Genomic DNA, 24,867 nt, shown 5'->3' on the forward strand with positions numbered 1-24,867 from the left:
TGAGGATGATGTTGATAAAAAAATTATTAAAGTGCAATATTCGAATGATCGGAGGCAACACGCTGGAGACGGGTTTATTGAGGATGACATATCGATTTAAGTATTATTTAATTGTAATATTCGAACAATCTCAGTCAACACGCCGGAGACGGGTTTATTGAGATGCCGTGTCGATGAGGCAGTTGCAGGGGGAGTCTAATCACGGTCTCTGCAGACACTTCAGGGTCATGTGTTGGTCTTCTCTGGGCGCAGGTCCACCATCTGAACTGGATACGGCCCGGATCCGGCTGACTGCAGTAAACCTCGGGATAAAACAGAGAGACTATCATTAGCGTAGATGCCATTCTTCTGATGATGTAACGAGTACATCAGGTGTTATGGGAAGTGTTCCCGGTTCCGGCTGACCTAGTTAATGCAGCCTAACAATCATTTCATTGAAAAAGTGTTTTATGTGTATGCCACAGTAAAGAGATGTGTTTTTAGTCTAGATTTAAACTGACAGAGTGTGTCTGCTTCCCGAACAATGTTAGGAAGACGGTTCCAGAGTTTTGGAGCTAAATAGGAAAAGGATCGACCGCCTGCAGTTGATTTGGATATTCTCGGTATGATCAACTGGCCAGAATTTTGAGACCGCAGTAGACGTGATGGAGTATAATGTGTTAAGAGCTCGCTCAAGTATTGGGGAGCTAAACCATTTAGTGCTTTGTAAGTAATAAGTAAGATTTTAAAATTTATGCGATGTTTAATAGCCCAGTTCTGTCAACACTGCACTGGCTGCCTAATATGGTCATACTTCCTGGTTCTAGTAAGAACTGGAGCTGCTGCGTTTTGGACCAGCTGGAGTTTATTTATTAAGCGAGCAGGGCAACCACCCAGTAGAGCATTACAATAATATAGCCTTGAGGTCATGAACGCATGAACTAACTGTTCAGCATTTTGCATTGAGAGCATGTGCCGTAATTTAGATATATTTTTAAGATGGTAGAAAGCAGTTTTACAGATGCTAGAAACGTGGCTTTCAAACGAAAGATTGGTATCAAAGAGCACACCCAGGTTCCTCACTGACGACGAGGACTTGACAGAACAGCCATCAAGTGTTAGACAGTATTCTAGGCTACTACTTGTGGAGCTTTTTTGTCCAATAATTAAAAATTCTGTTTTTTCTGAATTGAGTTGCAGGAAATTACCGGTCATCCAATGTTTTATATCAGCTATGCATTCCGTTAATCTTGTGAATTGGTAAGTTTCTTCAGGGCGTGAAGAAATATAGAGCTGAGTATCGTCAGCATAACAATGAAAACTAACGCCATGCTTCCTAATGATATCTCCCAGTGGTAGCATGTACAGGGTGAAGAGTAGCGGTCCTAGCACTGAGCCTTGCGGTACTCCATACTGAACTTGCGATCGGTGTGACATCTCTTCATTTACTGCTACAAACTGATAACAGTCGCATAGGTATGATTTAAACCATGATAATGCAATTCCACTAATGCCTACATCATTTTCGAGTCTATTCAGAAGAATGTTGTGGTCGATAGTATCAAATGCAGCGCTAAGATCGAGTAACACTAATAGAGAGATACAGCCACGATCGGATGATAAGAGTAAATCATTTGTAACTCTGATGAGAGCAGTCTCAGTGCTATGATACGGTCTAAATCCTGACTGGAAATCCTCACAGATACCATTTTTTTTCTAAAAAGGAACATAATTGTGAGGACACTGCCTTTTCAAGTATTTTTGACAGAAAGGGTAGATTTGAGATTGTTCTATAATTTACTAAATCTGTAGGATCAAGTTGCGGTTTTTTAATAAGTGGTTTAATAATAGCCAACTTAAAAGTTTTCGGTACATATCCTAATGACAAAGATGAATTAATGATATTAAGAAGAGGATCTATGACCTCTGGTAGCATCTCTTTTAATAGCCTAGTTGGTATAGGGTCGAGCGTACATGTTGTCGATTTTGATGATTTAACGAGTTTAGCCAATTCTTCTTCTCCTATAGCAGTGAATGAGTGTAATTTTTCCTCAGTGACACTACAATGCTCTGTCTGATGTGATGCTGTATTAGACGGCTGCATGGTTAAAAAAATTTTCCTAATATTATCAATCTTACATGTGAAGAAGTTCATAAAGTCATTACTGCTGTGCTGTTTACAATCATCAGAAGTTGAAGCTTTATTTTTGGTTAATTTAGCCACTGTATCGAATAAATACCTTGGGTTGTGTTTGTTTTCTTCCAAGAGAGTTGAGAAATAAGCAGATCTAGCAGTTCTTACGGCCTTTCTGTATGTGATCATGTGCTCTTTCCACGAATTACGAAATACCTCTAATTTTGTTTTCTTCCAGCTGCGCTCCATTTTTCTGGCTGCTGTTTTAAGGGCCCGGGTGTGCTCGTTGTACCACGGCGTTGGACTATTTTCTTTAATCTTCTTTAAGCGCAGAGGAGCAACTGTGTCTAAAGTACTGGAAAAGAGAGAGTCAATAGTTTCTGTTGCAACATCGAGTTCTTCTATACTACTCTTCTATACTTCTATACAACAAATAACTCCAACAACAACAAAGAAGTTATTAGGGCTGTAACGATTTGACCAAAAATAAAAACCTTGATTAATTGAACATTTGACCTCGATTACGATTAATGAACGATTATTTTGCTCTTTTTTTTTTGTTGTTGCTTTTTTTTGCCCTCATAAGGTTTTTGAGTAAGTTCACTAATAAGGTTTGTACTTTAAATATTTTCTACTATTAAAGGTGGAATTTTTTTTTCTAATGAAAAAGTGCATTGTGATTTTAAAATACTTGAAGGAAACGGTTCACTTTCAGCAGTTATTGTCTATGGATTTCTGTTTGTTGTACATCAGATACAGATAAATTAACACTGTAGGCCTACATTACATTTATTTGAATGCATTAATGAAAGTGATTGTGTGTGTGAATTACTCATACTGTCTCTATTCATTATGAAGCTGTGGTTTGTACTTACTGCAAAGGTATTAAAATGTATGCCTATAACGGTTGAGTTTCTAAGCTACTGTAGTGACTTTACTTTAGTCTTCTTTACCTTAGACTTCTATATCAGTTGTGTATATATAGTTCAACATAATACACATCTGATGGTCGAAACTCGCTTTAATGTTCAAACTGGCAGGGCTTAAACCACCTACAAATGACAAGCTTTGTGAGGACGCAGGTGAGAGAGGTCTGCCTTCAGGGCGCGCACGTTTTCAGAGACGCGACACAGCTCGGCTCTGTCTCTGAAAAAAGCTGAGCACTGAACGGAGATGTTTTCCATGTTGTTGTTGAATAGTTCACAATCACTTTAAATGTTGAAACTTGCAAGCAAGTAAAACGCATTTACTTGACAAACTTTATGAGCACGAAAGTTAAAGCGGCTTCGGGGCTTGCGCGCGCCGTCTGTGTGTGTGTGTGTGTGTGTCAGCGCGTAGGCTATAAGAACAGCGATTAACTGACCTGTATAAACTGTGTAAAACATGCAGCTACTATAGTGATTCTGGGCATCTATAAACACAGATAACTGCTCCTGCATCTGTGTGCCGTCAAACTGCACTTGATGTGACTGACGGGGCGGAGTCACATGAAAACCGAAATAACGGATAATGGAAAAAATACGTCGGTTAGAGGTTCTGAATGTCGGTTTCGGTTATTTTTCGATTAATCGTACAGCCCTAGAAGTTATAGAATCAAAGAATAATTAACAGTAGCTAGTCATGTGGCATAACATGAAGAGGTGTGAGATCACTTCAAGGCAGAGGCGGTGAGAGAAAGATAATTATTTTCTGCACGGAGAAAAAAGATGAGTTTTAAGTTTGGATTTAAAAATCTGGAGAGTAGGTGCGTTACGGATAGTCGAGGGCAGCTTATTCCATAATTTAGGGCCAATAACACTAGAAGCCCTTCCTCCCACAGTCGAGCGTTTAAACTTGGGGATGACAAGCAGGTTTTCATTGCTGGATCTGAGGGTCCGGGCAGGAACATAAGGTTGGACTAACTCAGCTGGATATTTTGGTGCAGGGCCGTGACTGGCTTTATAGACTAAAGCTAACCGTTTAAACTCGATGCGACTGGCCACAGGAAGCCAGTGAAGTTGGTTGAGGATGGGAGTGATTTGTACGGATTTTTTATTAAATGTTAGCGCTCGAGCAGCAGAGTTTTGCACCATTTGGAGGCGATGTATAGCCTTAGTTGTCAAGCCACTGTATAAGGCGTTACAGTAGTCTAATCTGGAGGTTATAAAAGCGTGGATAACAGTTTCAGCATCGTTAAAGTTGAGGGATCGACGGATACGAACAATATTTCGCAGGTGGAAAAAGCATGACTTTACTGTCTGACCAATTTGTGAGTCGAAAGATAACGTGGAGTCAAGCAATACTCCCAGATTTCGCACAGTTTTTGAAGGTGTAATCTGGACACCATCAATGTCAATAAAAACGTCATCACGTGGCAAATTTTGTGATTTAGGGCCAATCAACAGGATTTCAGTTTTATCAGTATTAAGCTGCAAGGAGTTTTCAGTCATCCAGGTTTTAAGTTCCTGAAGGCAGGAGTTAACAGAAGCGAGAGGATAAGCTGAGTTTGGTTTAACTGTGAAATAAATCTGAATATCATCAGCGTAACTATGAAAGGCAAGACCATGTCGTCTGATTATCTGACCCAGTGGCAGGACATAAATGAGAAATAATAGAGGACCAAGTACAGAACCTTTAGGTACACCATGAGTGATAGTAACGGTACTGGATCGATCTTTACCTATCCTTACAAACTTCTGTCTATCAGATAGATACGAGGTCAACCACTGAAGAGCAGCACCAGTGATGCCTATTGCAGATAGTCGTGAAAGGAGCGTGGAATGACACACAGTGTCAAAGGCTACACTGAGATCGAGCAGCACTAGAACACTGTGTGCACCAGAATCAGAAACCAGAAGGAGATCGTTTAGCACTTTTAAAAGTGCTGTTTCTGTGCTGTGATAGGGACGAAAACCAGATTGAAGTGGTTCAAAAAGATTATTTTGCTCTAGATGAGATTGCAGTTGTGCTACGACTACCTTCTCAAGCAATTTGGCAATGAACGGGAGGTTTGATATTGGTCTGTAATTGTTCTGAATGGTGTTATCAAGGCCCGACTTCAGCAGCTGCTACTTTTAGATCATGCGGAACATAACCAGTTGCTAGAGATCTATTTATAATATGAGTAACGGGTTGAATAAGTGAAGGCAGAAGGGTTTTTAGAAGATATGTTGGGATAGGATCAAGTGTGCAGGTGGTAGAATTAGATTTGATAATCAGTTGTTCAACCACAGATGTATTAGTAAGTAAAAATTTACAAAAAAGTAATACATTTTTTGTTGAAAAAATGACTGAAAACTTTCACAGAGATCGACAGAGCCAGTTATAGCTACAGGTGACGGTTTAACCAGTTTGTTTACTTCAGAAAAGAGAGCTTTCGGTTTGCATTTAGCTTTGTGGATGACAGTAGACAGTAGATAGTCAGAACGTGCAATGTTAAGTGCTTCTTTATATTCCACTACTGAGTCCGAAAAAGAATGCACATGAAGGGGTTTTCTTTTGTAAAGTCTTTCGAGACGCCTACATTTTGTTTTCAGAACTCTTAGTTCTGGAGTGAACCAGGGAGAGGAGTGAGTAGACGGAACAGTTCTAGTTTTTAATGGAGAAGGATCATCCAAAACATCACAGATCGATTGATTATAGGTTGAGACTATCTCATCAGGATTTAGTAGGTTGAGTGATGACGGAAGAACAGAAACAGCAATAGCAGCAGAGAAATCGTCAACGGTTATAGATCTCAGGTTACGGTAAGATATTGTGGTTTTGGTGTTTAGTTTTACAAAAGGGAGTGAGAAATCGAAGACAATTAACTTATGATCAGAAATACCCAAATCATGACCCTGAGCATGCACATTGTCAATACCAACAGTACAAAGCAAATCAAGAGTATGAGAGTGGGAATGTGTGGGAAAATCAATATGCTGAGACACTTCAAAGCAATCCAAAACAGATATCAAGTCTTTTGCAGAGGTACAATCAGAACCGACATGTAAGTTAAAGTCACCGAGCATCATGATTCTATAATGCTGGGCACAGGCAAGAGTGAGAAGTTGAGTCAATTCAGATAGAAAGTTTGTGTTATATCTCAGAGGTCTATAAATCAATATAATCAGGAGTGAAGCAGGACCAGCAAGTTTCTATATTGAATCTATATTGTTATTATTGCTCAGTTCAGTTTTTAACTGTAGCGTCTGTTCTCTAACTGAACTAAATTATTTTTATTACTATAAAACAATCAAAATGTTATCTATAACGAAAAAACATTTACACGGCTTGACATCACATCCGGGAGATAAGTCAGTAAATTCGAGTAAAATCACAGGCTTGCTTATCCCGTGCGAATGCGCCACGCAAAATTCAGATGTGGGGGAGTAATTTCTAAATCACACGAGGTCCCCAGATAATACTAATCTCGTGCGAATAGGCTTTTGTGTGCTAAAAAGGCACATAAGTTCCTGTAGAGATAGCAATACATATTCTCCTTTTTTTGCCAAATAAATGAAAAGCATGTCATCAATGTCTTCTCTCTTGCTGTATCAAAATCTCACCTAGCTTTCTTCAGAGATGGTCCCAATAATGTCCTTAAAGTAAGGTCAAATTCAGTTTCTGCATGATTACATGATATAACAATTTTTTTTAATACTGTATCCTAAATATTTGTGGATAATTAAGCTAAATATCATATACTGAAGTAAATTTCTGGAGTGTTAACGATTCAAAGAAAAAACAACGTCAAAAATCGTACAGAACCGAAAACCGTGAGCCTAAAACGGTGATTCGAACCGTGGGTTTTGTGACCCGTGCCACCCCTAATATGCACCTAAAACCCAATCATCCATTGCAGTTTTCATCCATTTTATTTATTGTTTTTGGTATTTATTCAAGTTCATTTTTATTAAAGGTCCCATGGCATGAAATTTTCATTTTATGAGGTTTTTCTACATTAATATGAGTTCCCTTAGCCTGAATATTGTCCCCAAGTGGATAGAAATGTTGATGGGTGTAAACCCGAGTTCTGGCTGTCTTTCTCTGCCTTTGAGAAAATGACAGGCCAGACTAGCCAATCCTGAAGTCTCCTGTTTTGACGTCCACACAGGAATGGTTTCCTCCCTTTCCTCCGCCCAGAGAATCTGGCACGCCCTTGCAAGCGCTCGAGAGATCATGGCTTGTGAACGAGTGAACGCTGGCAGTTTCTCAGTGTTTGGATGTACAAATGAAAACAGAAGTCTTTTTTCATTTCCTTCTGATCTGTGATCAGTGATTTCTTATGTGTAGCTAATTATTTATTATTCGTACACTGCGGCTTCTCTCTCTCCCGACAGAACGGTGTTTTCGTGTTTTCCAACTTGTGAGTCAGTGTTTTTGTACGTCCTCGTTGCGTCTATCTGTTCTAAAATGTGCATAGAGTCATGAGTTTCTGCTCAACATCGGCAGAGTAACATCTCTTTAGAGATCAACCTCATGCACGCCGAAGCTCGTGCTGCATTGGCCGGTCGGAACATATCTAAAAATAAGGCTATAATCAACACTTACTCGTAACTCGTTCATCTCGACAGCTGTAATGGTACATTACACATGTTACAAAGTTGGTAATAATGATGAAGACGGACTCGGCGTGACTGGGACTGGTGTTTATTCAGAACTCTCAGATTCAAACAAAATAAACTCACACTGACAGCGCTCTCATTACTCAGTAGTTACTATAAATAACTTTGTTAGCAATCGCTCCGTCTCTGGTACATTAGTGATGTCCGGTTCGCGAACGAATCTTTCTTTTGAACCGGTTCTTTTTAGTGAACCAAATCAGTTCACCAAATCGGACTGAATCGTTCTAAAGGGTTCGCGTCTCGAGTCAGCGCTGATCCATAATTTACTAAAGTTACTAACTTTCTGACATGAGTGACAGTCCCTCCGACTAGAAATAAACGAATAACCTGAAGTATATGCTAGTAACTACAACAGTTCACTGAACTGAGACTGACAGAACTGATGTGAAGTGAACTCCAGTCCATCCGTCTCTCTGGCAGCAGCTCGTGCATCGTAGACCTCGTTAAACCACGCCCCCTCCGCTCATTTCAAATGCAAAGATGTCAGCCAATCACAACAGTGGGCTGTCATGGGACTTTTAACAGACTGAGAGTCCATTGCTTTTATTGTTTTTGGTTGTTTTGTTCATTTATTGTGGATATTTAAAATATTTTCCATTTTCAGTGTTAAATAGTCTTTATAAAAGTTTATTGATCTTTGAAAAGGTGTACCTGCATTATGCCATTATCATTATTTTAGATGAAAATGGTCAATATTATCGTTTATCGCAATAATTTCTTGGGCAATTTATCGTCCAGCAAAATTTATTGTGACAGGCCTAGTTCTCTCCAGTGTATGTGTATGTGGATAGTTGACGTGACGTGGCTTTTTCACTGTCACAGAAGATAAAACATAATTTATTTCACATTTTCATCATTTAGAAAACTGTAAATGGTTAACCATTTTCTTGTTTTACATGAATTTGTTGTTTTAATACCCAAGTTATTTTTAGTTTTTTTACAACTTTGAGCCAAATCTCAAAATTGTCCTATGGTGTGACGGTAGACAACATTATTTCATAAATTTTACATTTGATAAATAAAGAAAATAATGTTTAAAAATCTTAAAGAACACTCCTGGCATAATTGTGTAAGTGTCTATTTCACTAAGTGGCCATCACTTTTCCTATACATACATTTCTAAAAGTGTAGGAATTTCATAAAGTTTGTCACAGAAAAAAATGTCTTTTGGTGTTATGCAAAAACCTGATATTAATTTGGCCAATATCATGGACAACTACATTTAGTTAAAAGACCCCATTCAAGGTCATGTGACTGAAGACCCCTATGAAGGCCATGAGCAGTGCACATGGTAAGTATTTCTCTCAGAATTGTTTAAATATTTAACTATGTTTTCAGACCACTGAAGTTGTTAAGTTTTTTTTGTCCTTTGGTGTGTGACACCCCTAAATTTCATTTTTTTAATTCAAATTTGTATTTTTAACAGCAGGACTATGTAATATTAATGCAAATGTATCATGCTAATTGCTAATGACAGTTCAGCTAGTATTAGCATTGTTATTAACTGCCACAAAAGCTCAAATGTCCTTTGGTGTGACAGGAAATGTCCTTTGGTGTGCCACTTTGGCCTGTCACACCATAGGACACAGATGTCACACCATAGGACAAGACATCCTTAAGAAGCTATTAAAGCAAATAGATAAAGTTTGTTTACATACTTTTCATTCTTTTTTGACCAGTTTTGATGATTTTAAATTCAATAATGACTTAAATTTTAATGTTTATTGCCGTTTTTTGGAGACTACATAAAATGTTCTGAAGTGTTACTAAAACAACTATAATGTGTAATGTAACATCTATAAACAAATATAAAGTACATAAATACAGTGCTACTACTTATAATGCTACTTAACTTTTTTTTTTTTTAGAACAGAAAGAACTGAGGGAGAGATGAGTGCAAAAGAGAGGACCAGACAGTATAGGGAGCAAATTAAAAAGGATCCACAGAGAAAGGAGGTGATCCTAAGAGAACGACAAAGAAAGTAAATCAAACTGAAATGTTGCCATATACATCTTAAAATAATTTAGGGATTTTGCTGAGTGACTGAATGACAGCGTATTATTCAGTATCAGAATAGACCTGTGTGAGGTTCAGGTTCAACAATAGTTACATAATAAGCTTGTTATTACAGAATAATAATCTACATTGTGTTTTATAATAAATTGACAAGTAAGTGGTTACATTTGTAGGGAAAACACAGTAGGTCATGAGTTCATAATTGAGTATACATTACATTAATTTATCTGTTGATCAATTCATCAATATTCTATCATTATTTTAAACAGATATCATGAAAAGAAGGCTCTCGGGGAATTGGATACATTCAACATTAAAGCACTATGAAGGAAGAGACAAACTGAATTAAGGAAGATTTGTACTGTATTGTTTTGAAATGTTCTGAATTTCTCAAAGATACGACACTCACCTAAAGGATTATTAGGAACACCTGTTCAATTTCTCATTAATGCAATTATCTAATCAACCAATCACATGGCAGTTGCTTCAATGCATTTAGGGGTGTGGTCCTGGTCAAGACAATCTCCTGAACTCCAAACTGAATGTCAGAATGGGAAAGAATGGTGATTTCAGCAATTTTGAGAGTGGCATGGTTGTTGGTGCCAAACGGGCCGGTCTGAGTATTTCTCAATCTGCTCAGTTACTGGGATTTTCATGCACAACCATTCCTAGGGTTTACAAAGAATGGTGTGAAAAGGGAAAAACATCCAGTATGCGGCAGTCCTGTGGGCGAAAATGCCTTGTTGATGCTAGAGGTCAGAGGAGAATGGGCCGACTGATTCAAGCTGATAGAAGAGCAACTTTGCTGCATACCTCGGTTGTAACGAGTGGTTATTTCAGTCAAAGCATTTGTGAAGCCACAACACGCACAACCTTGAGGAGGATGGGCTACAACAGCAGAAGACCCCACCGGGTACTACTCATCTCCACTACAAATAGGAACAAGAGGCTACAATTTGCACGAGCTCACCAAAATTGGACAGTTGAAGACTGGAAAAATGTTGCCTGGTTTGATGAGTCTCGATTTCTGTAGAGACATTCAGATGGTAGAGTCAGAATTTGGCGTAAGCAAAATGAGAACATGGATCCATCATGCCTTGTTACCACTGTGCAGGCTGGTGGTGGTGGTGTAATGGTGTGGGGGATGTTTTCTTGGCACACTTTAGGCCCCTTAGGGCCAATTGGGCATCGTTTAAATGCCACGGCCTACCTGAGCATTGTTTCTGACCAGTTCTGAAGGCGAAAGGGGGTCAAACACAGTATTAGTATGGTGTTCCCAATAATCCTTTAGGTGAGTGTATATGCATCAATGTTTCCTTATTGATGTATATATAAGTATCAAAGTTGCTTTTGGTGTGCTATGTTTTGCACAGTTTATATTGTTGAAAAATAAAAACAAATGTCCTCCTTTGTAATTGTTACAATAAACACTACATATTCTTACTCTTTTTATGCAATGACTATATTTGTCCTTTGGTGTGACGTTTTGTCCTATGGTGTGACAAACATAAAACAACAGAAAAATATACTTATTTTAAAATATCTTTTAAAAAAAGAGTCAAGTTTGGCATTAGGGGAGTTACAATAATATCTCCTTAGATAGGTACAATTTCAAACAGTTTTGTAAGGTTGGCGAAAAAGTTTTATTGACATTCGTAGGGAAAAGTTTATCAACTTCATATATTCATGGTGAAAATGATTCTAATTAGTATTTTCATTTAAAATAAATATCACTTTAAGAAAATAATGTTTTAATAATGTGAACAATTCAGTCTCAAGTATTTTTGTTATTTAATATAATTTCTTAGTACTTTTTAAATGTCACACCATAGGACACATTTACAGTACTGTTCAGTGAAAAAGTGAAAAAAATATGTGAAGTCATTGACAAAATGAGTGACCACTACTATTTTCTGAAACTGCAGTTTTCATACTCCACAAATATATGTAATTTTTCTTAAAAAGTTATGTTTTCCAAAAAAAGTACTTTTTCTTGGTCATCTGTCAACTACCCATGATGTGTGTATTTAAATATATATATTATACATATACATACAAAAACCCGATTCCAAAAAAGTTGGGACACTGTACAAATTGTGAAATAAAAAAGGAATGCAATTTATTATTCTCATAAACTTGTATTTTATTGACAATAGAATATAAATAACATCAAATGTTGAAAGTGAGACATTTTGAAATGTCATGCCAAATATTGGCTCATTTTGGATTTCATGAGAGCTATACATTCCAAAAAAGTTGGGACATGTAGCAATAAGAGGCCGTAAAAGTTAAATGTACATATAAGGAACAGCTGGAGGACCAATCTGCAACTTATTAGGTCAATTGGCAACATGATTGGGTATAAAAAGAGCCTCTCAGAGTGGCAGTGTCTCTCAGAAGTCAAGATGGGCAGAGGATCACCAATTCCCCCAATGCTACGGCGAAAAATAGTGGAGCAATATCAGAAAGGAGTTTCTCAGAGGAACAATTGCAAAGAGTTTGAAGTTATCATCATCTATAGAGCATAATATCATCCAAAGATTCAGAGAATCTGGAACAATCTCTGTGCCTAATGCCTAGTTCAGATTTTCAAACTGGTCGGATCACTGCTGGCAACATGATTGGGGCGGCAGTGGCTCAGTGGTTCATGTAGGTTGGCTACAAACCGGAAGGTTGGTGGTTTGATCCCCGGTTCCACCTGACCAAGTGTCGAGGTGTCCATGAGCAAGACACCTAACCCCAGCTGCTCCCGACGAGCTGGATGGCGCCTTGCATGGCTTGACACCGCCGTTGGTGTGTGAATGGGTGAATGTGAGGCAATGTGTAAAGCGCTTTGGAAGGCCATTGGTCTGTTAAAAGCGCTATATAAATGCAGTCCATTTACCATTTTACTGCTCTTTTCACACTGCATGACTATCTGGGGTAGCATTCAGTCACTGCTGTGTTCACACTGACTGATGGATCTGCGACAGGGGGTTTCACACTGCATGACTGTGCAAGAGGAAAAATCACAGACAGCTCTGTCCCCTCCACAAACTACTTTTCACAACAAAACACACACGAGAAGTGAGAAGGAAACAACGCGAGATCACATGTGCATCAGACCAGAGTTATTAAAAATATAGACTGCAGTGCAGAAACTTGCGGTCTAAATTGTCTGTCCACTGATTTGCAGTAAAAAGGAGAAAAAGAAAAAAGATTATGGTGAAGGAAATGGTTGGGGAGACACAGGGAGCAATGATTGTGTTCTGCAAAGAGAGTTGGAGGCAGTGTTGTAGTCGAGTCACCAACTGTCGAGTCCGAGTCGAGTCTCGAGTCCCAGTGGTCCGAGTCACCAAAGAAGAGTCCGAGTCGAGTCCAAGTCGAGTCACCATTACCTGAGTTCGAGTCCGAGTCGAGGCTCGAGTACTCCATCACTGGTTGGAGGTACATAAATAGTTTTGCAATGTACTAGCCTACTGTTGTGGCTGGTCTAGCAAATATTTGTGCTTTGTTTCTGTTTGATATAACTGTAAATATATCTATTAAAATACTGATATTCTGGTCTATAACTCCTCCCTAAACCTCCCGCTGCCCTGTATCTTGCTTTCTCATCGCAGATGTATTTTTCAGTCAGAAAACATTTCACACAGCAGGAATTTGAATCGCAGACAGGTCCAGATATTTAGCATGCCAAATATCTCACGGCCATCTGCGACTCATCAAGTCTCTCTGATCGCGTCTTGGATAATTCACACTGCATGATTGTCACTCACGTGCACAAGCACCGATTCGATTTCGCAAAACCTGTCGGCGAGTCAAAATCGGGGCTAAAATCGGGCAGTCTGAACTTTGTTACATTCTGCCTCTTCCAGGCTATGTAAACAGCAAGTGAAGACCACGCGGATTAGTTTGAATAAAGAAATATGTTTATTAAAGATAAGGAATGAACAAAGTAAGTTAAATAAAGTCAGTATATATGTTAGGTGGAAAAATAAGAATGTATGCAACATGAGATATGAGGTGTCAGGCAAAAGGAAACAAAACATCAAAACGGTGCGAGAGAGAAGGAGAAGCGGCAGCCCTCCTTCCACCATGTCTGGAGCGATCTTTTAAAGCCCCAAAATACTGGAAGCAATAACCCACGATCCTGGAACCAATCAAGCCTAACACCCCACACCTGTGTCACCTGTAGGGGAGACGCAATGAACAGGAAAACAGGCAAGAGCAAAGGGGAGGAGCCCAGCAGATCAGTGACACCCCCTCCCTTAAAACAGAGGCCCCTAAAAGGACTCTGTAAAAACCTTCAAAGCCCACACACACCACAACCAAAATAACAAGCAATTTTTTAATTTATTAACAATAATTTCTATAAACTAAAAGTGAGCACTTAACTTTGGTCCAGGAGTGTTGACAGCCCATATACATGAACTGGACAGAAGAACACTTGTCCACAGGCCCCAATCCCTCTACCCTCCAGCAACTCCAATCGACCTCCCCCATACCAAAGGCTCCAGCAAATCCCGGTACCTGGAAAGCTACATTTAAGGAGACCAGGAAGAAGAAGAAGAAGAAGAAGAGAGTGGAGAAACAGTAAGAGAGAAAGACAGGACAAAACAAACACTCACTCCAGCCCACCTGGGGCACTGGACAAAGCGTCAGCCATGACATTGTCCACACCCCGAATGTGCCGTATCTGTAAATTGTAAGGCTGTAAAAATAAAGCCCAGCGCATAAGGCGCTGACTAGGACTCTTTAACGAGTGGAGGAATGTAAGTGGATTGTGATCCGAGTAAACAGTAATAGGAACAGCGCCCCCAGCTAAATACACGTCAAACTGATACAGGGTGAAGCCCAACTTCAGGTACTTCACCTCTGCCTCTAGATGTCGCTGTTTGTCTGGTGGCACCCGATAGAACAGCTGTCTTATTGGTTCCGCACCACCAACATTAATATCATGCTCAATTAAATGAGTGCATGATGGTGTATCTGAATACCAGGAGGGAAATACAGACAACAAAGACATAATTTCTGATGCCCATTCATCTGACAAATGCCCAAACAAAGTATTCAACTCAGCCAGTTTCTCAGAGTTCCTCAAACGAGGTTGTAGGACACAGTTATTAGGACCTACCACATCCTCACCACTACTTGTTGCCACCATGTAGGGAGAGGCCCTAGGAGTGTCAACAGCTGAGGCTAAAGAAACAGACATAACACGGTCATCAGACTCTGCTGCCCCAGAGACCGAAGACCTGCTGTAATAGGACTTCAAAAGATTAATGTGACAGAGCTGTGTGCAAAACCTACGATCGGGTGTAGAAAGTAAATAATTCAGGTCTGACACCTGCCGAACCACCCTATATGGACCTGTGTATTTTGCCAAGAAAGGTGAATTGGCTATCGGCAATAATGCCAAAACCTGATCACCAGGACTGAACACCCTTGGCTCAGCTCGACGGTCATACCAACTCTTCATTTTCTGTTGTGCTTTAGTCAGGTTGTCAGTAGCCATCTCACAGGCTATAAACAACCTACAACGAAAACCATTAACATAGTCCAACAAGTTAACAGGAGACTCAGGACACTTCAGCTCCCCCTGCAAAACTGCTAGAGGCCCACGAACTCTATGGCCAAAGACCAAATCATCAGGTGAGAATCCCGTGCTCTCTTGGGTTACCTCTCGTGCCGCCAACATTAGCCATGGGAGCCCTTCCTCCCAGTCTCTGTTAAGCTCAACACAATAACCCCTGAGAAGTGACTTCAATGTTTGATGAAACCGCTCCAGAGCACCTTGGCTCTGGGCGTGATAAGCGCTACTACGCTGATGTTTCACCCGCAACTGCTCAAGCACCTCTCTGAACATGCGTGACGTAAAGTTAGAGCCTCTATCACTCTGTATAGTGTGAGGGATACCAAAGATGGAAATAAACTGTGAAAGGGCTTTCACCACAGATCTAGTAGAGATTGTTCGCAAAGCATAGGCAGCCGGGTATCGGATAGACTGACACATCACCGTCAGCAGATAAACACACCCTGATTTAGATGAAGGCAATGGTCCCACACAATCAATTAACAAATGTTCAAATGGTTTCCCTATAGCTGGAATAGGGTAAAGCGGAGCGGGCTTTAACACCTGATTAGGCTTCCTCGTTAACTGGCATACATGACACGTTTTAATGAAACATGCCACCTCCTTCTTTAGGCGAGGCCAATAGAAGTTTTTCATAAGCCGATCATAGGTCTTTTTACCCCCAAGTGCCCAGCTACATCCCCATGAGCTGTCTGTAGGACCAATTCTCTAAACTTAACTGGCACTACCACTTGAAACACTGGGTCCTCGACCCCTTCGTCAGTATGAGAAGACCACTTGCTGAGAAAGAGAAAAATCACTCACAGTTCAGACACTCTTAAATACTGAAAGCACTCTTTGTTCACTGCTTGTAATATGTTTTTTTGTTCCTCTTTTTGATTTACTAGCTTATGTTTTGCAGCTATATTAGTTTATATATTTAAAATTATTAACATGCAATTGTTTTAATTAAAATGTTATAATGTCCTAGTTATTTTAAAAAGCTTATAATTACATATATCATAATAAAAAACATTTTAAGTTTTTCATAAATTAATAAGATTAATTAATAAGGAAAAAGTTTGAGAATTGTTTTGGAATCGGATCGTGACTCCCAGAATCGGAATCGGATCGTGAGGTACCAATTAAAGATTTCCACCATTACTATACAATGATGTATTGTTGAATAACACAGAAGATAAAGAGTTTAAAAAATAATCGCATATTAAATCGCAATCGCAATATTGGTTAAAAAAATCGCAATTCGATTTTTTTCCAAAATCGTTCAGCCCTAGTCACAACCCCCTCATTTTTAGCCCTTCGTCCCAACCACCAAAACTTTAGAAGGTATACCTGACACAGATGCAGCCAGCGTGACCCCCCTAACCACATCAGTACCATTTCTCAGATTTTTCCCCTTTAAAACAGGACAGTCTTTCTTCCAGTGCCCCTTGTCCAAGCAGTATCGACACACATCAGCATCCTTCTTAGCCTGATTAGCAGGTGTAAAAGCAGAAAACCTAGAATCTCTGTGAAGACTCCCAGTGCCCTTGTGTGACTGATTAGCATTTGAATCTATTCTACTCGAAGTAGGTGACCCAAATGAACCTACCGAAGACCCTAACGAAGAAGAGCCCAAAACTTTATTGAAACGTCCAAAACGTTGTTCCTGATAAACCTTACCTATATTGTTTTCCTTTAAACTATACTTATGTATCAAAATGAAATCGTTAGCCACTCCTGATGAACAGGAATTGTAGTTTGCGATTTAAAACTGCAAATTCCTCCAATGTCATTGGTCTCCTAACAAACTGATTATCTTAACCAGATAAATAAGGGAGACTTAAAAAAATGTGCATTGGCGGATCCCTAGGGCCAATTTTGAAAACCACTGGTGTATTGAGTATAAGATCTGTAGATGGGACAGGTCACTCTGGTCCTGGGGAGCCTTTATTCTGCAGAGTTTAGCTCTATCCTTGATCAAACACATCTGCAAAATCCAACCCAACCCAAAAATGTCACCCTAAGGCTTCAGGACTGCTTGGAAATTACAGGCAGGCGACTTTGATTAGGGATGAAACTTTACGTTGCAAGACAGTGGCCCTCCAGGACCAAAGCTGCCCATCCCTGATCCATAGGATAGAATACGGTATATAACATACATGTTGTTGGTTTTGATACTTTAAATGTCTAACTTGTTTTATGTATGTTTTTTTCACCAGATCTGATGGCACTGAAAGAGGCAAGTCATGAACTCATTGAAAGAGAAGAGAAAGACCTTTATGATAAACATCATGACTTCATGACTGGAGAAAGATCGACACAGGCTAAAAAGACTTCCTCACAAAAAAGAGCTCAAAAGACAGGAACTAAAAGTTATTTAATATGCCAACAGTGTGGAAAGAGTTGCAGACACAAAGGACTACTTAAAGTCCACATGAGAATTCACACTGGAGAGAAGCCTTACACCTGCCAACAGTGTGGAAAGAGTTTCACTCAAACAGGAAACCTTGAAGCCCACATGAGAGTTCACACTGGAGAGAAGCCTTACACCTGCCAACAGTGTGGAAAGAGTTTCTCTAATAAAGGAGCCCTTAACAGGCACAAGAGCGTTCACACTGGAGAGAACCCTTACACCTGCCAACAGTGTGGAACGAGTTTCTCTCAAACAGGACACCTTGAAGTCCACATGAGAATACACACTGGAGAGAAGCCTTACACCTGCCAACAGTGTGGAAAGAGTTACAGAAATAAAGGAAACCTTAACGATCACATGAGAAGTCACACTGGAGAGAAGCCGTACACCTGTCAACAGTGTGGAAAGAGTTTCTCTAATAAAGGAGTCCTTAACAGGCATATGAGCATTCACACTGGAGAGAAGCCTTACATCTGCCAACAGTGTGGAACGAGTTTCTCTAATAAAGGAGCCCTTGACAGGCATATGAGCATTCACACTGGAGAGAAGCCTTACACCTGCCAACAGTGTGGAACGAGTTTCAGACGTAAAGGAAACCTTGAAGTCCACATGAGAATTCACACTGGAGAGAAGCCTTACACCTGCCAACAGTGTGGAAAGAGTTTCAGAAATAAAGGAAACCTTAACGATCACATGAGAAGTCACATTGAAGAGAAGCCTTACACCTGCCAAAAGTGTGGAAAGAGTTACAGAAATAAAGGAAACCTTAACGATCACATGAGAATTCACACTGGAGAGAGCCTTACACCTGCCAACAGTGTGGAAAGAGTTTCACTCAAACAGGAAACCTTGAAGTCCACATGAGAATTCACACTGGAGAGAAGCCTTACACCTGCCAACAGTGTGGAAAGAGTTACAGAAATAAAGGAAACCTTAACGATCACATGAGAAGTCACACTGGAGAGAAAGCCTTACACCTGCACTCAATGTGAAAAGGGTTTCAGGTGTAAAAATAGCCTTAAAATCCACATGAGAATTCACACTGGAGAGAGCCTTACACCTGCCAACAGTGTGGAACGAGTTTCAGACGTAAAGGAAGCTTTATAATCCACATGAGAGTTCACACTGGAGAGAAGCCTTACACCTGCCAACAGTGTGGAACGAGTTTCAGACGTAAAGGAAGCTTTATAATCCACATGAGAGTTCACACTGGAGAGAAGCCTTACAGCTGCCAACAGTGTGGAAAGATTTTCAGAAATAAGGGAAACCTTAAAGTTCACATGAGAAGTCACACTGGAGTAGGGTTGCCAACTTCTGGAAAAGAAAATAAGGGACAACCGTGGTTCTTTACAGGAAAATAAGGGACAGTCAAAATATTTGTACTTTACCACTGTCATTTCAGTATCGGCAGTTATAACTACATGTATTTACTAAAGGGTTAGGGTAGGATTTGGTTGAGGGTTAGTTGCATGTAATTATACATAATTTATTGCAAGTAACATGTAAAAAGCAAATAGTGTTACCTTTTTAAGTTGTGTGTGTAGCGTGAAGGGCCTACAAACTTGTATAATAAATAAATTACCTTGTATGAAATGCCATATTGTCATTTATTTTCAAATTTACCTGTACTTACAACTAGTAGGAAACAATCTTTATAAAATATTTCCAGAGTGTCAATGTTCACAGCCCAGAAGGGCAAGGTCAAGAGGAGTCCACACAAGCAGGTGACGGCTGTTAGCTCCGGTCACACTGCATGAAAAGTGGGATTTTCGTCAGTATGTGACACTGTAGATTGCCGTGGAACTTCAGGTTTACGACTGTGCACGGCAATTTGCAGGCAACACCGAAAACTGCCGTAAATTGTCGGAAATTGACGTGGGCCTTGCTTGGCAGTTGTCCCCCCATGACCCCCCCTCCCCTTAATTCTAGGGGAGGCTTTATCATGTAAATGAAGATGCTGTGAGCTACACAAATGCAAATCAGAGTAGCAGCAGGGGGAGTTTTATCTAGGTTCTGAATTTTTTTAACTAAAACAAGTTTAAAGTTTAAGTTAAAATGTTAACTTAAATTTAAGTTAAACGTACTCGTTTTAGTTCACATTACTAAATTTTTAGGGCAACCAGTTTGCTCCAATTTTTTAAGTAGATTCAACTTGTCCGGGCTCACAGTGTAGATTAATTACTCTGTATGTCATTAGCAATAACCAATGTTATGTAAAAAAATAAAAAAATACAGGACAGCAGTTCATGTCTTCAACCTTTAGAGAGGTTATGTGATGCAACAAGACAATGAACCAAAGCACACAAATAAATCAAGTAAAGCATACAGTTTACATACCAAAATTAATTTTTCCACCCTACACTGTGAATGATTTTTTAAATGGCTATTAATCATAAATGTGAAAAGTACAAGTTTGTGTGTTTATAGTTAAGTCAGATTGTGTTTTTCTGTAATTGTCATTTAAATTGAGCTCACACCACATTTTATGAATTATCAATGCAGATTTTCAAGAGGTGGTTTCCTGGTTTAAATTATGCCAAGAGTAGGCCTTAATCTAGTAAATCGCGAGTTAAAAAATTGTTGCCTGGAACAAAGATTAAGCACAGATTACTAACACCTGGACTATGAGTCCTGAACTAAAATAAACTGGATTCATTTACAGTTTTATCTAATTGCTTACACACAATTTCTGAAAATATGGCTCCATTTCTTGTAACTCTACACACAAAACACACAACATGCAAAACATCAGACATCGCTTGCAAAAGCAACACTTTGTGCAAAACTATTTTAACTCTTCCAAAAATGTTGTTTTTGCATATATCTAACTACACACAAATATGCACAACTGAGGAATTTACAGTTGAACTGAAATCAACTGAACTGAATCAACACTGAAGTCACTTGAGCGGAATATTGACACTATATTGGCTTGTTAGAGCCGGTTTACAGCAGAATTTGTTTTGAACTTGTTACTGAAGCTGCTATGAAACAATATATTTTGTTGTATGCATATTCTTTCTTTCTCAAACCTTAGTTTTGATTTCTAAGTGATCAATTTATGTATAAGTGTTTTCACACATGATCATTGGCTGTATGGGTCCTCAGTAAATTAATGTGGCATTTAAATGGCAAAAGTTATTCTTGTCTCTATAACTTATGGCTTCCTAAAGACACGTTTATGGGTAAATAAAATATTAATAATATAAATAAAATGTATATCAAAACATATTTTAAATATAATGAAGTCATTTTATTATAGCACTCATCAGATGTTCCTGGAAACAAAACAGAGACAGAACAGTATAAACAAACTATACAACAAACTAAAAACCAAATTACAAAGACATTATTATGTGAAAGTGAATAAAGTTGTGTGTGTGTGTGTGTGTGTGTGTGTGTGTGTGTGTGTTTTCAGTTATAAATATGTGCTGTGTAAATTAGCCTATATATACTTTTAGAAATTATATATAGCCTAACTTTAAAAAACAAACAATAACCCATATAGATAAATTATAATAATTGTAAAATATTAAGCATTTACTTAATATACATTGTAACATTAGGCTACTTTACTCTAGCACAGTAGTCAGTTAAGCAATTAATTAATATCTTATATTAATATACGTAGCCTAGGCTACATCTAAAGGTAAGTCTGCTTTAAAAATATATATATATTACACTTCGACATGTACAGAATGTGCGCGTTAAGAAACACGTTCAAATGTGTCTTCTTAACATGTTAAAACTGTGCGTCGACTGTGCGTGTATGCCTGTTACACGACCCGAATGTGCGTGTCTACACATACAAAAGAAACACGTAAAAAATTGCTGCGTTGACGCGGAAAACAGTGCGTGTTGAAACCATAGACCGTAAAAAACAGTCATAAGTCACGCGTTTCGTATAAAGAGATTTGGCCCCGGGCGCGTTCCATAGTAGAGCCCTAGTCCAATGACGTGCGAGGTCGAGGTCATGGCCATGACGCGTAGAAGACGAGCTTTAAACTATTTTTTTTTTTTTTATATTTCCTATGTTTTTTGCTGCTTTCCTTTTTCGCGATCAACTATGACAGGACACCGTCTTCAACTCTGCATGGACGCGGCCAACTTTTTGGACTCATTTTCAGGAGGCTGTCTTCGTCTTCACAAATCTGAGGCAAACTGCAGGCGCTATGAACCAGAGCATGGGTAATGTAACGTTACGATTTAAAGAATATGCTTTTATTCAGCTGTATAAGGAAATGGATGCGTTAATAGATCCGAGCTTAAAACTGCACATTTTGTTTACACAGACTATCCTCGCCTCATAACGAAGCCGTGAGCTCTTATCTGCTTGGAGCGATTTCCGCGAGTCCAGATTTAACCGCTGATCACGATGAAATTGTGTGTAAGTAACTTCTAATGTGTTTCTCATTCCTTGTTTAATTTTACCGTGACTGTTTTTATTAATACCAGTCTCATGTAATTGTTTTCCAGCTGCCTGTAAGACATATTATGAATCGACACGCCGGAGCTTCAGATACAAACAACCTGAACTTACATCGCAGGCGGATCAAGAAGAAAAAGGGTAAGATTTATTATATTAGATCCGTTTTTTTTGTCAGTGTGAGTATTTTTCAGGTTGCTTATTGTCTTTATGGATTGTATTACAGTTGCTGTGTGCTGGATGAGGTGGACATTTGGAAGTCCGCGACCATTGAACTCATATCTGACGAGGAAGACGGCTTTGTTGACGGGGTGTCTGGATGGATTGTGCGGCCACCGCCCTCTCGCAGCCTGGAGCACGCCGAACTTAACATTACATTACGAGACATTACTGCTGCACTGTACATAGTTGTGTGTTTAACAATAAAGCTCTTTCTTTGAATAAACAGCTGTATGCTTATAAATGAAGCCCTTTCTTTGAATGAACAGCTGTATGGTTATAAATGAAGCTCTTTCTTTGAATAAACGGCACGGTCCGTATAATTTTCCCATATATTCCTTGATGGTATGAATACTTCATAGCACAATAACATTAATATAAAACAAATCATTACAACATGAATTATATATTTATTATTATTATTGGGGTTTACATTTATAATGAGCCAGGGGGACCAATAATGATTGGTTTGCAGTGATCTGCCAACCAATCACGAGGGATTTTTCTTTTTTAAATGTAGTGGCTTCAGCCAATAGTGAGTGAGTAAATTCAAGTCAGGCCGTTGACTCTCTGGTTTTGCTGCTATTCATATGCAAATTAGAGGCGTCGCACCTCCGCGGGCTCTCTCAGCGGGGGGCTCTCCACCTACGTCATGGTTCGTTTACGACAATTTGTGGCACAGACGAACGCGACATTCGCTGCCTTTAAATTGTCGAAAACTGCCGAAAATTAGGGAGATTTCCGGGAGTATACAGGCGTTTACGGGGTCGAAAATCCCACTTTTCATGCAGTGTCAGGTGCAGGTTTCCCTGGATCTGATGCCAGTAGTTGTGAGGTTTTTTTTGAGTGTCAGGGAACCAACCACTTCATCAAACTCCAGGAAAAAATCCCTGTTCTCTGCTGACAACGGACACTTGACTTCAATCAAGCTGTTTCCAAACACCATCCCATCCGGAGATCCACCAAGCAGGCCGCTATCAGATAGGAACAGTCCCCTCTCTTGTATAAAAACACCAGTGCACTCAGTGTTTTCCTGCTTTGCCCTTGGCTCATGGAGGATTCCCCAATCACATGCCTTGGGGGGAGGGGACAAATACCACTTATAAGTGTATTCTTGGACACGGATGCCTTCATTTTAAATATTCACTTATTAACCACAACTTACTTTAGATCCGTCTTTGAGGTTGTACTGGCCAAGAAGGGTTTTAAATATGGAAGGCGGGTAAGACTTCCGCTTGACTGCTGCCAAGACCAAACCAAAGTTACTTGCTGTTATTCTTTTCTGGCGATATGCAAACCTGTTAAAAGAAACCAACCATGAGAAAGACTCAATTGCTCAACAATTGCCATTACTGTTTAACGTAAAAAACAAATCTCATTTTCTAAATTCTGAGCAAATTTACAGTCTTTAGCAGACACTTTTATCCATATCAGCTTACAATAAGTACATTTTTTGAAAATTAGATTTTATTAATAAGCTTTCTTACCATGATGCGTTCTTAGCCTGGCCAACTGTTGCTTTCTCAATCTGCTGCTTCTCCTGAGCATTGACAGCACATATAGAGCCTTGTCCTCAGCTTGGACAAAACCTGGGCTGGTCACCAGCCCATCAAATGTCTTGATTGGTAGAGTCTAGATTTAAAGTCAGTAAGGTGTCCACTTTCTTACCCACATAGTGTATACAAAATACATTTGAAAAAAATAAATAAATACCTGAGGCTCAAAATCCACCCCATCCCAGTAAAGCGGCCAAGTTTCAATAAGGATGCCTGAGCCCATTCTTTGTCCTCCAGGGTGACAGGTCTTTTGATGCCAGCTGATTAATGGTATCAGACTGGTTATAAAAATGAGTAATAGTATATAAGATGGTTTCAAGTGATAAATATTTCTCAATTTAACAGCCTTTTATTATGATCATTCATTTATAGCACACAAACTAAGCTAAAATCACAGTGTACATCTCAGCCTCACTGTCTCACAACAATATTTCAATATGTGATAAAGCTCACGGTCATGATTTGTGAGTGTATGTTAGAAGAGTTTCATAAACACGATTAATCTTAATAGCAATAGCATTAAACCATATTATGTATTTAAAGGGTTAGTTCACCCAAAAATGAAAATTCTGTCATTAATTACTTACCCTCATGTCGTTCGACACCCGTAAGACCTCCGTTCATCTTCAGAACACAAATGAAGATATTTTAGTTGAAATCTGATGGCTCTGAAAGGCCTCCATTGGCACAATGCAAGGTTCACTCTCAAGACCCATAAAAGGTACTAAAGACGTCGTTACAAAGTCCATCTCACTACAGTGGTTCTACAATAACTTTATGGGTTTTTGTGGGCAAAAAAACCTAAATAACGACTTATATAGTGATGACGATTTCAAAACACTGCTTCATGAAGCTTCGAAGATACCTCCCTGAAATGACTTTTTCAGGTTGGGATGTCTGACATCAACAAAACGTATTACAAACCTCGTGTTGTGGATGGTGTCATCTCAGACACTCTCTTGGATGCAATTTCATCCCCCTTCG

The 24,867-nt window shown here is 39.2% G+C and overlaps 1 protein-coding gene across 1 annotated transcript in view; it reads left to right on the forward strand.

Moving 5' to 3' along the window:
- LOC307126937 (uncharacterized protein) overlaps positions 1–19,266 on the forward strand; it is a 28,339-nt gene extending 9,073 nt beyond the window's left edge. Inside the window, exon 3 of the mRNA XM_079817816.1 lies at positions 17,489–19,266. Within this exon, the coding sequence (XP_079673942.1) occupies positions 17,489–18,546 (1,058 nt within the window). The 3' untranslated portion in view covers positions 18,547–19,266. The remainder of the gene's footprint in view (positions 1–17,488) is intronic.
- The last annotated feature ends 5,601 nt before the right edge of the window (positions 19,267–24,867 follow it).

Source organism: Gobio gobio, assembly GCF_949357685.1.
Source record: "Gobio gobio genome assembly, chromosome: 5".
Taxonomy (NCBI): Eukaryota; Metazoa; Chordata; class Actinopteri; order Cypriniformes; family Gobionidae; genus Gobio; species Gobio gobio.